This window comes from Oncorhynchus tshawytscha, linkage group LG20, assembly GCF_018296145.1.
Source record: "Oncorhynchus tshawytscha isolate Ot180627B linkage group LG20, Otsh_v2.0, whole genome shotgun sequence".
NCBI lineage: Eukaryota > Metazoa > Chordata > Actinopteri > Salmoniformes > Salmonidae > Oncorhynchus > Oncorhynchus tshawytscha.
Genome location: NC_056448.1, coordinates 43537206 through 43553613, shown reverse-complemented (window position 1 = coordinate 43553613; position 16408 = coordinate 43537206). Strand labels below are relative to the sequence as shown.

Sequence of the window (16408 nt, the reverse complement as noted above, 5' to 3'; positions counted from 1 at the left end):
CTACTATCTACCTCTATTCCTCTATCCCTTACCTCTAATTACCTCTATCTTTCTATCTACCTCTATCCATATAGCTACCTGTCTACCTCTATCTACCTCTATCCCTTACCTCTATCTACCTCTATCCCTTACCTCTATCTACCTCTACCCTTACCTCTATCTACCTCTATCTACCTCTATCCCTTACCTCTATCTACCTCTATCCCTCTATCACTCTATACCTTACCTCTCTTTACCTCTATCCCTCTATCTACCTATATCCCTCTATCTGCCTCTATCACTTTATCGACCTCTATCTACCTCTCTCTACATCTCTCCATCTACCTCTATCTACCTCTATCCCTCTATCTACCTCTCTACCTCTATCCCTCTAGCTACCTCTCTCTACCTCTATCTACCTCTATCCCTCTATCTACCTCTCTACCTCTATCCCTCTCTCTACCTCTCTCTACCTCTCTCTACCTCTATCACTCTATCTAGCTCTCTCTACCTCTCTCTACCTCTATCCCTATATACCTCTATCCCTCTATTTACCTATATCTACCTCTATCCCTTTATCCATCTATCTACCTTTCTACCGCTATCCCTTTATACTATCCCTCTCAGCACTGCCTGGACTGCGCAAAAATGCAAATGCTTTCCGTTTGAGTTATATTAGGTTTTATTTTCATCGTCTATCTATCTACCTCTCTACCGCTATCCCTCTATATACCTCTATCTACCGCTATCCCTCTATCTACCTCTCTCTACCTATATCCCTCTATCTACCTCTCTCTACCTCTATCCCTCTATCTACCTCTCTCTACCTCTATCCCTCTATCTACCTCTCTCTACCTCTATCCCTCTCTCTACCTCTATCTACCGCTATCCCTCTATCTACCTCTCTCTACCTCTATCCCTCTATCTACCTCTCTTTACCTCTATCCCTCTATCTACCTCTATCCACCTCTATCTACCTCTATCCCTTTATCCCTCTATCTACCTCTATCTACCTCTCTCTACCTCTATCCCTCTATCTACCTCTCTTTACCTCTATCCCTCTATCCCTCTATCTACCTCTATCCACCTCTATCTACCTCTATCCCTCTATCTACCTCTATCTACCTCTATCCCTCTATCTACCTCTATCCCTCTATCTACCTCTATCCCTCTATCTACCTCTATCCCTCTATCTACCTCTCTCTACCTCTATCTACCTCTATCCCTCTATCTACCCCTATCTACCTCTATCCCTCTATCTACCTCTATCCCTCTATCTAGCTCTATCCCTCTATCTACCTCTATCCCTCTATCTACCTCTATCTACCTCTATCCCTCTATCTACCTCTATCCCGCTATCTACCTCTATCTACCTCTATCCCTATATCTACCTCTATCCCGCTATCTACCTCTATCTACCTCTATCCCTCTATCTACCTCTCTCTACCTCTATCTATCTCTATATCTACCTCTCTCTACCTCTATCTACCGCTATCCCTCTATCTACCTCTCTCTACCTCTATCCCTCTATCTACCTCTCTTTACCTCTATCCCTCTATCTACCTCTATCCACCTCTATCTACCTCTATCCCTTTATCCCTCTATCTACCTCTATCTACCTCTCTCTACCTCTATCCCTCTATCTACCTCTCTTTACCTCTATCCCTCTATCCCTCTATCTACCTCTATCCACCTCTATCTACCTCTATCCCTCTATCTACCTCTATCTACCTCTATCCCTCTATCTACCTCTATCTACCTCTATCCCTCTATCTACCTCTCTCTACCTCTATCTACCTCTATCCCTCTATCTACCCCTATCTACCTCTATCCCTCTATCTACCTCTATCCCTCTATCTAGCTCTATCTACCTCTATCCCTCTATCTACCTCTATCCCTCTATCTACCTCTATCCCTCTATCTACCTCTATCCCGCTATCTACCTCTATCTACCTCTATCCCTATATCTACCTCTATCCCGCTATCTACCTCTATCTACCTCTATCCCTATATCTACCTCTCTCTACCTATATCTACCTCTCTCTACCTCTATCCCTCTATCTACCTCTATCCACCTCTATCTACCTCTATCCCTCTATCTACCTCTATCCCTCTATCTACCTCTATCCCTCTATCTACCTCTACCTACCTCTATCCCTCTCTCTACCTCTATCTACCTCTATCCCTTTATCTACCTCTATCCCTCTATCTACCTCTATATACCTCTATCTAACTCTATCTACCTCTATCTAACTCTATCTACCTCTATCTAACTCTATCCCTTTATCCACCTCTCTCTACCTCTCTCTACCCACCTCTCTCTACCTCTATCCCTTTATCTACCTCTATCCCTCTATCCCTCTATCTACCTCTACCTACCTCTATTCCTCTATCTACCTCTATCCCTCTATCTACCTCTATCCCTCTATCTACCTCTATCCCTCTATCTACTTCTATCCCTCTATCTACCTCTCTCTACCTCTATCCCTCTATCTACCTCTATCCCTCTATCTACCTCTATCCCTCTATCTACCTCTCTCTACCTCTATCCCTCTATCTAGCTCTATCTACCTCTATCCCTCTATACCTTACCTCTCTTTACCTCTATCCCTCTATCTACCTCTATCCCTCTATCCCTCTATCGACCTCTATACCTCTATCCCTCTATCTACCTCTATCCCTCTATCTACCTCTATCCCTCTATCTACCTCTATCCCTCTATCTACTTCTATCCTCTATCTACCTCTCTCTACCTCTATCCCTCTATCTACCTCTATCCATCTATCTACCTCTATCCCTATATCTACCTCTATCCCTCTATCTACCTCTCTCTACCTCTATCCCTCTATCTACCTCTATCCCTTTATCTACCTCTATCCCTCTATCTACCTCTATATACCTCTATCTAACTCTATCTACCTCTATCTAACTCTATCCCTTTATCCACCTCTCTCTACCTCTCTCTACCTACCTCTCTCTACCTCTATCCCTCTATCTACCTCTAGCCCTCTATCCCTCTATCCCTTTATCTACCTCTATCTACCTCTACCTACCTCTATTCCTCTATCTACCTCTATCTACCTCTATCCCTCTATCTACCTCTATACCTCTATCCCTCTATCTACCTCTATCCCTCTATCTACCTCTATCCCTCTATCTACCTCTATCCCTCTATACCTTACCTCTCTTTACCTCTATCCCTCTCTCTACCTCTCTCTACCTCTATCCCTCTATCTACCTCTCTTTACCTCTCTCTACCTATATCTACCTGTCTCTACCTCTATCCCTCTATCTACCTCTATCCCTCTATCTACCTCTCTCTACCTATATCTACCTCTCTCTACCTCTATCCCTCTATCTACCTCTATCCACCTCTATCTACCTCTATCCCGCTATCTACCTCTATCTACCTCTATCCCTCTATCTAGCTCTATCTACCTCTATCCCTCTATCTACCTCTATCCCTCTATCTACCTCTATCTACCTCTATCCCTATATCTACCTCTATCCCGCTATCTACCTCTATCTACCTCTATCCCTATATCTACCTCTCTCTACCTATATCTACCTCTCTCTACCTCTATCCCTCTATCTACCTCTATCCACCTCTATCTACCTCTATCCCTCTATCTACCTCTATCCCTCTATCTACCTCTACCTACCTCTATCCCTCTCTCTACCTCTATCTACCTCTATCCCTTTATCTACCTCTATCCCTTTATCTACCTCTATCCCTCTATCTACCTCTATATACCTCTATCTAACTCTATCTACCTCTATCTAACTCTATCCCTTTATCCACCTCTCTCTACCTCTCTCTACCCACCTCTATCTACCTCTAGCCCTCTATCCCTCTATCCCTCTATCTACCTCTACCTACCTCTATTCCTCTATCTACCTCTATCTAACTCTATCCCTTTATCTACCTCTATCTACCTCTATCTACCCACCTCTATCTACCTCTATCCCTCTATCTACCTCTACCTACCTCTATTCCTCTATCTACCTCTATCTACCTCTATCTACCTCTATCCCTCTATCTACCTCTATACCTCTATCCCTCTATCTACCTCTATCCCTATATCTACCTCTATCCCTCTATCTACCTCTATACCTCTATACCTTACCTCGCTTTACCTCTATCCCTTTATCTACCTCTATCTACCTCTGTCCCTCTAAACCTATATCTACCTCAATCCCTCTATCTACCTCTATCCCTCTATCTACCTCTATCCCTCTATCTACCTCTATCCCGCTATCTACCTCTATCCCTCTATCTACCTCTATCCCTTACCTCTATTTACCTCTATCTACCTCTATCTATCTCTATCCCTTACCTCTATCTACCTCTATCTACCTCTATCCCTCTATACCTTACCTCTCTTTACCTCTATCTACCTCTCTCTACCTCTATCCCTCTATCTACCTCTATCCCTCTATCCCTCTATCGACCTCTATACCTCTATCCCTCTATCTACCTCTATCCCTCTATCTACCTCTATCCCTCTATCTACCTCTATCCCTCTATCTACCTCTATCCCTCTATCTACTTCTATCCCTCTATCTACCTCTCTCTACCTCTATCCCTCTATCTACCTCTATCCCTCTATCCCTCTATCTACCTCTACCTACCTCTATTCCTCTATCTACCTCTATCCTCTATCCCTCTATCTACCTCTAGCCCTCTATCCCTCTATCCCTTTATCTACCTCTATCCCTCTCTATCTACCTCTATCCCTCTATCCCTCTATCTACCTCTACCTACCTCTATCCCTCTATCTACCTCTACCTACCTCTATTCCTCTATCTACCTCTATACCTCTATCCCTCTATCTACCTCTATCCCTCTATCTACCTCTATCCCTCTATACCTTACCTCTCTTTACCTCTATCCCTCTATCTACCTCTCTCTACCTCTATCCACCTCTATCCCTCTATCTACCTCTATCCCTCTATCCCTCTATCGACCTCTATACCTCTATCCCTCTATCTACCTCTATCCCTCTATCTACCTCTATCCCTCTATCTACCTCTATCCCTCTATCTACCTCTATCCCTCTATCTACCTCTATCCCTCTATCTACCTCTATCTACCTCTCTCTACCTCTCTCTACCTCTATCCCTCTATCTACCTCTATCTACCTCTATCCCTCTATCCCTTACCTCTCTCTTTCTATCTACCTCTATCCCTCTATCTACCTCTATCCCTCTATCTACCTCTATCCCTCTATCTACCTCTATCCCTCTATCTACCTCTATCCCTCTATCTACCTCTATCTACCTCTCTCTACCTCTCTCTACCTCTATCCCTCTATCCCTTACCTCTCTCTTTCTACCTACCTCTATCCCTCCATCCCTCTATCCCTTACCTCTCTCTTTCTATCTACCACTACCCCTCTTTCCCTCCTCTCCTCCTACCACTCCAACATGCTGCTACCTATTCTGTGATTTACACATCCACTCGAGCAAGCCCAGAATTCACTTGATTATAAGCCTTCCAGGTGACGACAGCTGCTTCGGGGTAAAATGTAAGCCATGTTGGCCCTCTAACCCTCTGTTCACCCTGCGAGGGACTGGAGCCCTAATGGCGGCTTAATGCCCTGGTTACGCCCCGGTTACGGGGGCCCTGCTTCATGGCAGGACAAGAACCTTTCAGGCCCTTTCAATGTCAATCCACACTGGAGCTGAACTATATATTCTGGATCTGAACTATATATCCTGGATCTGAACTATATATCCTGGATCTGAACTATACATCCTGGAGCTGAGCTATATATCCTGGATCTGAACTATATATCCTGGATCTGAACTATACATTCAGGAGCCTGGAGCTGAACTATATATCCTGGATCTGAACTATATATCCTGGATCTGAACTATATATCCTGGATCTGAACTATATATCCTGGATCTGAACTATATATCCTGGATCTGAACTATATATCCTGGAGCTGAACTATATATCCTGGATCTGAACTATACATCCTGGAGCTGAGCTATATATCCTGGATCTGAACTATATATCCTGGATCTGAACTATACATTCAGGAGCCTGGAGCTGAACTATATATCCTGGATCTGAACTATATATCCTGGATCTGAACTATATATCCTGGATCTGAACTATATATCCTGGAGCTGAACTATATATCCTGGAGCTGAACTATATATCCTGGATCTGAACTATATATCCTGGATCTGAACTATACATTCAGGAGCCTGGAGCTGAACTATATATCCTGGATCTGAACTATATATCCTGGATCTGAACTATATATCCTGGAGCTGAACTATATATCCTGGATCTGAACTATATATCCTGGATCTGAACTATATATCCTGGATCTGAACTATACATTCAGGAGCCTGGAGCTGAACTATATATCCTGGATCTGAACTATATATCCTGGATCTGAACTATATATCCTGGAGCTGAACTATATATCCTGGAGCTGAACTATATATCCTGGAGCTGAACTATATATCCTGGATCTGAACTATATATCCTGGATCTGAACTATACATTCAGGAGCCTGGAGCTGAACTATATATCCTGGATCTGAACTATATATCCTGGATCTGAACTATATATCCTGGAGCTGAACTATATATCCTGGATCTGAACTATATATCCTGGATCTGAACTATATATCCTGGATCTGAACTATACATTCAGGAGCCTGGAGCTGAACTATATATCCTGGATCTGAACTATATATCCTGGATCTGAACTATATATCCTGGAGCTGAACTATATATCCTGGAGCTGAACTATATATCCTGGAGCTGAACTATATATCCTGGATCTGAACTATATATGAAGGCATTGGCCCATGGCTTGTCTAGGATTAAACTCACGTGTACTAACCATACACCGTGGTTTTTAGGAGGTTTTGAGGATCTGGAGGGACATGTTAATGTGAAGTCCTTAAGAAATGTATTATCCTCCATAACCATACCATTGTTTGATAGTAATAGTACATATGTAAAAATACATCTCCTAATTTATCTATGCCAACTGTTTTTGCTGCAGTTTGTCACACGGGCTACAGTCTATACAGTGATGAACTTGGAGGAAGCCCTTAGATCTCCCATGGAGTCTATACAGGGCCTATAAGTTAATGGTAAAAAAAATGTAGGTGAGCCTCCCGAGTGGCGCAGCGATCCAAGGCATTGCATCGCAGTGCTTGAGAGGACCCTACAGACCCGGGTCTGATCCCAGACTGTGTCACAATCGGCCGTGATCGGGAGTAGGGTGGCGCGGAATTAGCCCAGCGACGTCTGGGTTAGCGGTGGGTTTGGCCGGTGGGGCTTTACTTGGCCCATCGCGCTCTAGTGACTCCTTGTGGCGGGCCGGGGGCCTGCAGGCTGACTTCAGTCGTCAGTTGAACGGTGTTTCCTCTCTCTCACTAATTGGTGCAGCTGGATTCAGAGGCGCGGTGTGGCGGGTCATGTTTTGGAGGACACATGACTCGACCTTTGCCTGTCCCAAGCCCGTTTGGGACTTGAAGCAATGAGACAAGATCGAAATTGGGGAGAAAAAGGGGGTAAAATACATAGGAAAAAAAAAAATATATATATATATATATATTATACATTAGTGAATTAATGCAAGTAGCCTAAACGCCAACGAACACTTGCAATGCTAATTTAGCACAATTGGTGCTTACTGTATATACTACACTGTGTAAACGTGCTGCATTTACATCATAGTGTATACTCACGTTGTCCACAGTAGGAGCCTGAGAAGCCCTTCTGACACTGACAGTGGTCCTCGGCACAGAGGCCACCGTTCATACACCTGATGTTACACTGCTGGGCTAGAGGAGCAACAGGACAGGACCACGGCATATTGGTCAACATCCCATTTACAACATTCGTGTGAAGTGAGCGAGCAGAGGAGGGTTGTGCGAAATAAACAGGATGTTTAAAATACGGGTTTATTTGCTCTCTTTTTGTTTGGGTGAAATTCAAATGTCCAAAATACTAGTAAAACCATTGTCAGACAGTATATTATAGGTGAAATAAACTAAACATATACAAAACACTCTCGTAAAGCATTTGTGGTTTTATATTGGAGAGGAAGCATAAAGAAGGCGACATGTAGCATGGGGGAACACTTACTGGACTTTGTCCCACAGTTTGGTGCAATTTGGCCACTGGGACATGTGCACATGTTGGGCCGTGAGCAAAATCCATCTCCACAGTTGTTCCGGCAAATGGCTGTGGGGATGAGGACACACAAGAGTGTAGAGTAAATGAACATTGTCCGTCAGACCCTATTTGAGAACTACTACAGTACATGGGACAGACTAAGAGCTTGTCCTTCGTTAAATACAGTGCAAACCAAGTTTTCAAAAAATATCACGTAGACCTTGCAAGCAGTGCAGTACAATGAGAAAACAGGAATGTGGAAGTTACAACCCATACAAAACCAATGTATTAGTTACGCAAAATCCTGTCAGGGGCTCGTTAACATATTTCCTAGCATTACAGTTATTATAACAATTATTGGAATTGTGCCAGGTTAGGTTTAGGTGGTCTCTAGTAATATTGCTGTGCCAGGTTAGGTTTAGGTGGTCTCTAGTAACATTGCTGTGCCAGGTTAGGTTTAGGTGGTCTCTAGTAACATTGCTGTGCCAGGTTAGGTTTAGGTGGTCTCTAGTAATATTGCTGTGCCAGGTTAAGTTTAGGTGGTCTCTAGTAACATTGCTGTGCCAGGTTAGGTTTAGGTGGTCTCTAGTAACATTGCTGTGCCAGTTTAGGTTTAGGTAGTCTATAGTAACATTGTTGTGCTAGTTTAGGTTTAGGTAGTCTATAGTAACATTGCTGTGCCAGTTTAGGTTTAGGTGGTCTCTAGTAACATTGCTGTGCCAGGTTAGGTTTAGGTAGTCTATAGTAACATTGCTGTGCCAGTTTAGGTTTAGGTGGTCTCTAGTAACATTGCTGTGCCAGGTTAGGTTTAGGTAGTCTATAGTAACATTGCTGTGCCAGTTTAGGTTTAGGTGGTAACTCAAACTGTAATATACAATAGTAATTGTAAAGAATCCTCTGAGGGTCACAAGAAAGTAACTTGTGTGTCTGATTTTGAGAATCCTGTTTTACCCTGATAGCATTGAATAATAACACCTAGACTGACCAGGTGAATCCAGGTGAAAGCTATGATCCCTTATTGATGTCACTTACTAAATCCACTTCAATCCGTGTAGATGAAGGGGAGGAGACAGGTTAAATAAGGATTGTTCCATTTTTTTTTATACAATTGAGAGACGGAGTGTGAATGTGTGCCATTCAGAGGGTGAATGGGCAAGACAAAAGATTTAAGTGCCTTTGAACGGGGTATGGTAGTAGGTGCCAGGTGCAATAGTTTGTGTCAAGAACTGCAACACTGCTGGGTTTTTCAAGCTCAACAGTTTCCCAAGTGTATCTAAACTCAGCAAAAAAAGAAACGTCCTCTCACTGTCAACTGCGTTTATTTTCAGCAAACATAACATGTGTAAATATTTGTATGAACATAACAATATTCAACAACTGAGCCATAAACTGAACAAGTTCCACAGACATGTGACTAACAGAAATGGAATAATGTGTCCCTGAACAAAGGGGGGGTCAAAAGTAACAGTCAGTATCTGATGTGGCCACCAGCTGCATTAAGTACTGCAGTGTATCTCCTCCTCATGGACTGCACCAGATTTGCCAGTTTTTGCTGTGAGATGTTACCCCACTCTTCCACCAAGGCACCTGCAAGTTCCCGGACATTTCTGGGGGGAATGGCCCTAGCCCTCACCCTCCGATCCAACAGGTCCCAGACGTGCTCAATGGGATTGAGATCCGGGCTCTTCGCTGGCCATGACAGAACACTGACATTCCTGTCTTGCAGGAATTCACGCACAGAACGAGCAGTATGGCTGGTGGCATTGTCATGCTGGAGGGTCATGTCAGGGTGAGCCTGCAGGAAGGTTACCACATGAGGGAGGAGGATGTCTTCCCTGTAACGCACTGCATTGAGAATGCCTGCAATGTCAACAGGCTCAGTCCGATGATGCTGTGACACACCGCCCCAAACCATGATGGACCCTCCACCTCCAAATCGATCTCGCTCCAGAGTACAGGTCTCGGTGTAACTCTCATTCCTTCGACGATAAACGCAAATCCGACCATCACCCCTGGTGAGACAAAACCACGACTCATCAGTGAAGTGCACTTTATGGCAGTCCTGTCTGGTCCAGCGACGGTGGGTTTGTGCCCATAGGCGACGTTGTTGTCGGTGATGTCTGGTGAGGACCTGCCTTACAACAGGCCTACAAGCCCTCAGTCCAGCCTCTCTCAGCCTATTGCGGACAGTCTGAGCACTGATGGAGGGATTGTGCGTTCCTAGTGTAACTCGGGCAGTTGTTGTTGCCATCCTGTACCTGTCCCGCAGGTGTGATGTTCGGATGTACCGATCCTGTGCAGGTGTTGTTACACGTGGTCTGCCACTGCGAGGATGATCAGCTGTTTGTCCTGTCTCCCTGTAGAGCTGTCTTAGGCCTCTCACAGTACAGACATTGCAATTTATTGCCCTGGCCACATCTGCAGTCCTCATGCCTCCTTGCAGCATGCCTAAGGCACATTCACACAGATGAGCAGGGACCCTGGGCATCTTTCTTTTGGTGTTTTAAAGAGTCAGTAGAAAGGCCTCTTTAGTGTCCTAAGTTTTCAACTGTGACCTTAGTTGCCTACCGTCTGTAAGCTGTTAGTGTCTTTACAACCGTTCCACAGGTGCATGTTCATTAATTGTTTATGGTTCATTGAACAAGCATGGGAAACAGTGTTTAAACCCTTTACAATGAAGATCTGTGAAGTTATTTGGATTTTTACGAATTATCTTTGAAATACTATTTTTTTGATGAGTTTAGAATGGTCCACCACCCAAAGGACATCCAGCCAACTTGACACAACTGTAGGATTCACTGGAGTCAACATGGGCCAGCATTACTGTGGAACGCATTTGACACCTTGTAGAGTCCATACCCCAATGAATTTAGGCTGTTCTGATGGCAAAGGGGGGTGCAACTCAATATTAGGAAGGTTTTCCTAATGTTCGTATACTCAGTGTATTTGGCAGAGGAGACACACAACTAGCATGCAGCATAATTGAAGCTGACATCTAACATTGATATGTCAATAATGGGAGAGCCTGAACTCTGATACTTCCCTCTGGCCCCTCTCCAGAGTCAACAGCCCTTCAGGAGTCAGGAGGTCCACCCTACTGACTCCAACATGACCCCGTGGACACCACAGGAGAACTCTGGGTATGACCCCCTGGACACCACAGGAGAACTCTGGGTATGACCCCCTGGAAACCACAGGAGAACTCTGGGTATGACCCCATGGACACCACAGGAGAACTCTGGGTATGACCCCCTGGAAACCACAGGAGAACTCTGGGTATGACCCCCTGGAAACCACAGGAGAACTCTGGGTATGACCCCCTGGACACCACAGGAGAACTCTGGGTATGACCCCCTGGACACCACAGGACAACTCTGGGTATGACCCCCTGGACACCACAGGAGAACTCTGGGTATGACCCCCTGGAAACCACAGGAGAACTCTGGGTATGACCCCCTGGACACCACAGGATAACTCTGGGTATGACCCCCTGGAAACCACAGGAGAACTCTGGGTATGACCCCCTGGACACCACAGGAGAACTCTGGGTATGACCCCCTGGAAACCACAGGAGAACTCTGGGTATGACCCCCTGGACACCACAGGAGAACTCTGGGTATGACCCCTGGACACCACAGGAGAACTCTGGGTATGACCCCTGGACACCACAGGAGAACTCTGGGTATGACCCCCTGGAAACCACAGGAGAACTCTGGGTATGACCCCCTGGACCACAGGAGAACTCTGGGTATGACCCCCTGGAAACCACAGGAGAACTCTGGGTATGACCCCCTGGAAACCACAGGAGAACTCTGGGTATGACCCCCACAGGAGAACTCTGGATGACCCCTGGACCACAGGAGAACTCTGGGTATGACCCCTGGAAACCACAGGAGAACTCTGGGTATGACCCCCTGGACACCACAGGAGAACTCTGGGTATGACCCCTGGACACCACAGGAGAACTCTGGGTATGACCCCCTGGACACCACAGGAGAACTCTGGGTATGACCCCCTGGAAACCACAGGAGAACTCTGGGTATGACCCCCTGGAAACCACAGGAGAACTCTGGGTATGACCCCTGGAAACCACAGGAGAACTCTGGGTATGACCCCTGGACACCACAGGAGAACTCTGGGTATGACCCCCTGGAAACCACAGGAGAACTCTGGGTATGACCCCTGGAAACCACAGGAGAACTCTGGGTATGACCCCCTGGACACCACAGGAGAACTCTGGGTATGACCCCTGGAAACCACAGGAGAACTCTGGGTATGACCCCTGGAAACCACAGGAGAACTCTGGGTATGACCCCTGGACACCACAGGAGAACTCTGGGTATGACCCCCTGGAAACCACAGGTGAGTTCTGGGTATGACCCCTGGACACCACAGGAGATGACTTCCCCTGGAAACCACAGGAGAGTTCTGGGCCCCCTGGAAACCACAGGAGAGTTCTGGGTATGACCCCTGGAAACCACAGAGTTCTGGGTATGACCCCTGGACACCACAGGAGAACTCTGGGTATGACCCCTGGAAACCACAGGAGAGTTCTGGGCATGACCCCTGGAAGGATGGGCATGACCCCCTGGAAACCACAGGAGAGTTCTGGGTATGACCCCCTGGAAACCACAGGAGAGTTCTGGGCCCCCCTGGACACCACAGGAGAACTCTGAGCCCCTGGAAACCACAGGAAGTCTGGACATGGGAAGGATGGCATATCTAACACCTTGCTCTTGCTGCCCCCAGGAGGAGCCCCAAGAGGAGCTGGAGTCCCAGGGAAGGATGGCCAAGCTGAGCCCCCAGGAGGAGCTGGAGGAAGTCTCAGGGAAGGGGGCCAAGCTGAGCCCCCAGGAGGAGCTGGAGGAAGTCTCAGGGAAGGGGGCCAAGCTGAGCCCCAGGAGGAGCTGGAGGAAGTCTCAGGGAAGGGGGGCCAAGCTGAGCCCCCAGGAGGAGCTGGAGGAAGTCTCAGGGAAGGGATGGCCAAGCTGAGCCCCCAGGAGGAGCTGGAGGAAGTCCCAGGGAAGGGGGCCAAGCTGAGCCCCCAGGAGGAGCTGGAGGAAGTCTCAGGGAAGGAGGCCAAGCTGAGCCCCCAAGAGGAGCTGGAGGAAGTCCCAGGGAAGGATGGCCAAGCTGAGCCCCCAGGAGGAGCTAGAGGAAGTCTCAGGGAAGGATGGCCAAGCTGAGCCCCCAGGAGGAGCTGGAGGAAGTCTCAGGGAAGGGAGGCCAAGCTGAGCCCCCAGGAGGAGCTGGAGGAAGTCCCAGGGAAGGGAGGCCAAGCTGAGCCCCCAGGAGGAGCTGGAGGAAGTCTCAGGGAAGGGGGGCCAAGCTGAGCCCCCAGGAGGAGCTGGAGGAAGTCTCAGGGAAGGGGGGCCAAGCTGAGCCCCCAGGAGGAGCTGGAGGAAGTCTCAGGGAAGGGATATGCTGATAAGGTGCACAAACAATCTATGCTGCTAATTAAATAATGCATTTATTTGTATTGTCAACAAACGTTACTTTGAGGTGAGCAGGTTCGGTGTAGAGGTATCATATTTTCTTTCAACTTCACATTCTGTTATTCTTTCCCCCCGAGCGTTGTGGTTAGATGAGGAGTTTCCTGGTTGTTGTTAGAGCTGTTTCTGCTCTCATTCCATGTTACTTATTAGTACAGTGAAAATAATTTATTATCCAACAATGATTTGGTATCTTTACAGGTGCAACGCATGGCTTTAGGGCATAATGACACACCAACAATGCAAGGATTGGTGTTTAAAGAAACATGTAGGCCTAACACCGGCCTAACACCGGCCTAACATCGGCCTAACACCGGCCTAACATCGGCCTAACATCGGCCTAACACCGGCCTAACACCGGCCTAACATCGGCCTAACATCGGCCTAACACCGACCTAACACCGGCCTAACATCGGCCTAACATCGGCCTAACATCGGCCTAACATCGCCATTGCCTAACATCATTGTAAATGATTGTGTAAGACACATGCAATAACCCAGAAGCACTACATCACAGTTATATGAGACATGTAAATTAGCACATCCTATTGGTCAATGGTCAACTGAGCCCTATGCAAAAAAATAAATATATATATATATATTTCCTAGAGACCAACTCAACACAGAGATACTTTATTATCGTCAACATCTGCTGCGCTACTTACGCACGATACACTGGTTGCCCCCGGGCAAGGTTTTCCAGCCTGGACAACAGTAGGAGTGGAAACGTGATCCACACACATTGGGCCTATAGGGAAGGAGTTAGAAACAACAACAATTTTGCTGTAAATAATCATACTTGATTTAAGAACTGCGGAAATGAATAATGGTTAGTTTAGGAATCTATTTCACACGCTTTTTTATTTGAAATGCATGGGGTGATGGTGGTGACAGAGCGACAAAAGTCATCTTCTCTATTTAGAATAAAAATAGATGTCGATGTCAAGTGATACATACATTTTATTAATTGATTTCTTCAATTATTCCCCACTCATATTGCATATTTATCTCAGATGAAAAGACGAATACTTAACATTCAATTCTGCTCATGTTATGTTTGTGTAACAGTGGCATTTTGACAATGTCATGACATTTGAAATGTGTATGTTTTTTTCTGGTGGGTAGGATTTCTACCTTCAGTTCATGACATCAACAAACAATCTATGCTGCTAATTAAATAATGAATTTTTTTGTATTGTCAACAAACGTTACTTTGAGGTGAGCAGGTTCGGTGTAGAGGTATCATATTTTCTTTCAACTTCACATTCTGTTATTCTTACCCTCGTAGGGACTCCTGTTTTCCTCTTCTCCTCACTCGATTTGAGGCAGCCGTCTGATCTCCATCCACCTTGAGAAGCGTTTTCCCCCCGAGCGTCGGAGGGTCTTGTCCTGTTACTTTTACTACGAGAAAACCCGTCAACGCCACCAGTCCAACCAAGCACGGAAAAATCCTCTTGGTCCACATCCTAAACAAACTTTTGTCTAATTTTCCAATGTGTTGTTATTTAATCCGATGGAATGAATCTCAAGAATGGCTACACAGAGCGCATTTTCCACTATCACCTATACCTACAAATACATGAAGTTCAAATAAAACGTAACAGAAAAAAATAAAGTTTAGAACGAAAAATGTCGTGTTGCCTCTTGAGTTTCAAAGACGGTCCTGTAATGTCACCGCGGGAACGACACAGAGGAGGTCTGACTGGGAAGACACAGATTTCAACTGAGGTGTATTGAGATACACGGCTGTCTCCACAGCCAAGAGACAGACCCTCTTGTGATTTCAGCGGTCTGTTGAGAATACACTTCACGTGCCGAACGACATGTTTTTCTTCCGTTGACAGCTACAAGCTGTTGCATTCAACATACACAAGTTGACAGAGCATGTGGAGAAAAGACACCATTACAAATAAAGTTATTGATATGCAGAAATGAGTGTTTTAATATGAAAACAATATCTACAAAAAAGACAAGAGAAAACATTTTCACTGATTTGTTTCTGGGTTGTAATTCGTTGGCTACTGAAGACAATCTGGCTACTAAGGACAATCTCTAATTAACGTTACTATCCAAGTAGCTTGAACATTTGTTTTATTTACAGCATGAATAAATAATGCTTTGACATTACAATTTAGCCCACAGTTTATAAATAATGAGTTGTAAATGTAATTGGTTTAAATGAAGTTACTTATTTACAACGTAAACATACAGTATTCTCAGTTATATGCATTTAAACATAATGTTATTGGACAAATAGATAGTCTTGCGCTACACAGTCTTTTTAATGAGCAGCTCTTCTGTAGTGTCATCTGTAATTTCCTCATCTGTCATGCAGGTTGTTTGGTCCCCCCCGGCATCTGAAATTAAAGTACCGCTATATCTCGGTATTTCCTGTGTGGCAATCCGGAAGACATGTTAATTAATGACTCCGCTATTTGTTTGGACATGTTTAATGTTTTATTTTACATCCTCTCTGGCTATATTTAACACAAATGAGTGATATGGTTGTCAGTATGGCGACTCAGTGTCAGTGTACGGAAGTGACGTTCAGTAATCTGTTTTCAAATACTACACCAGGTAGAAAAAAGGGTATTTTAGAGCCCCCTAGTGGTGGCGGTGCACAGTTACATATAGAAAAGTATATTACTTGAGAAATAAATACTTTGCATATAATCTCGTCCCCAGCCTGCCTACGTGGTTAGGCTACTTTGAATATAATCTCGTCCCCAGCCTGCCTACGTGGTTAGGCTACTTTGAATATAATCTCGTCCCCAGCCTGCCTA

The 16408-nt window shown here is 45.4% G+C and overlaps 1 protein-coding gene across 2 annotated transcripts in view; it reads right to left on the bottom strand.

The window, feature by feature from the left end:
- Positions 1 to 15432, bottom strand: part of LOC112247575 (fibrillin-2) — a 247297-nt gene extending 231865 nt beyond the window's left edge. For both annotated transcript variants that reach the window (XM_042302707.1, XM_042302708.1), the window contains exons 1-4: positions 14906 to 15432; positions 14291 to 14373; positions 8104 to 8202; positions 7704 to 7799 (exon numbers count right to left, since the gene is read on the bottom strand). In XM_042302707.1, the coding sequence (XP_042158641.1) occupies positions 7704 to 7799; positions 8104 to 8202; positions 14291 to 14373; positions 14906 to 15090 (463 nt within the window). In that variant the 5' untranslated portion in view covers positions 15091 to 15432. The remainder of the gene's footprint in view (positions 1 to 7703; positions 7800 to 8103; positions 8203 to 14290; positions 14374 to 14905) is intronic.
- Between the last annotated feature and the right edge of the window lie 976 nt (positions 15433 to 16408).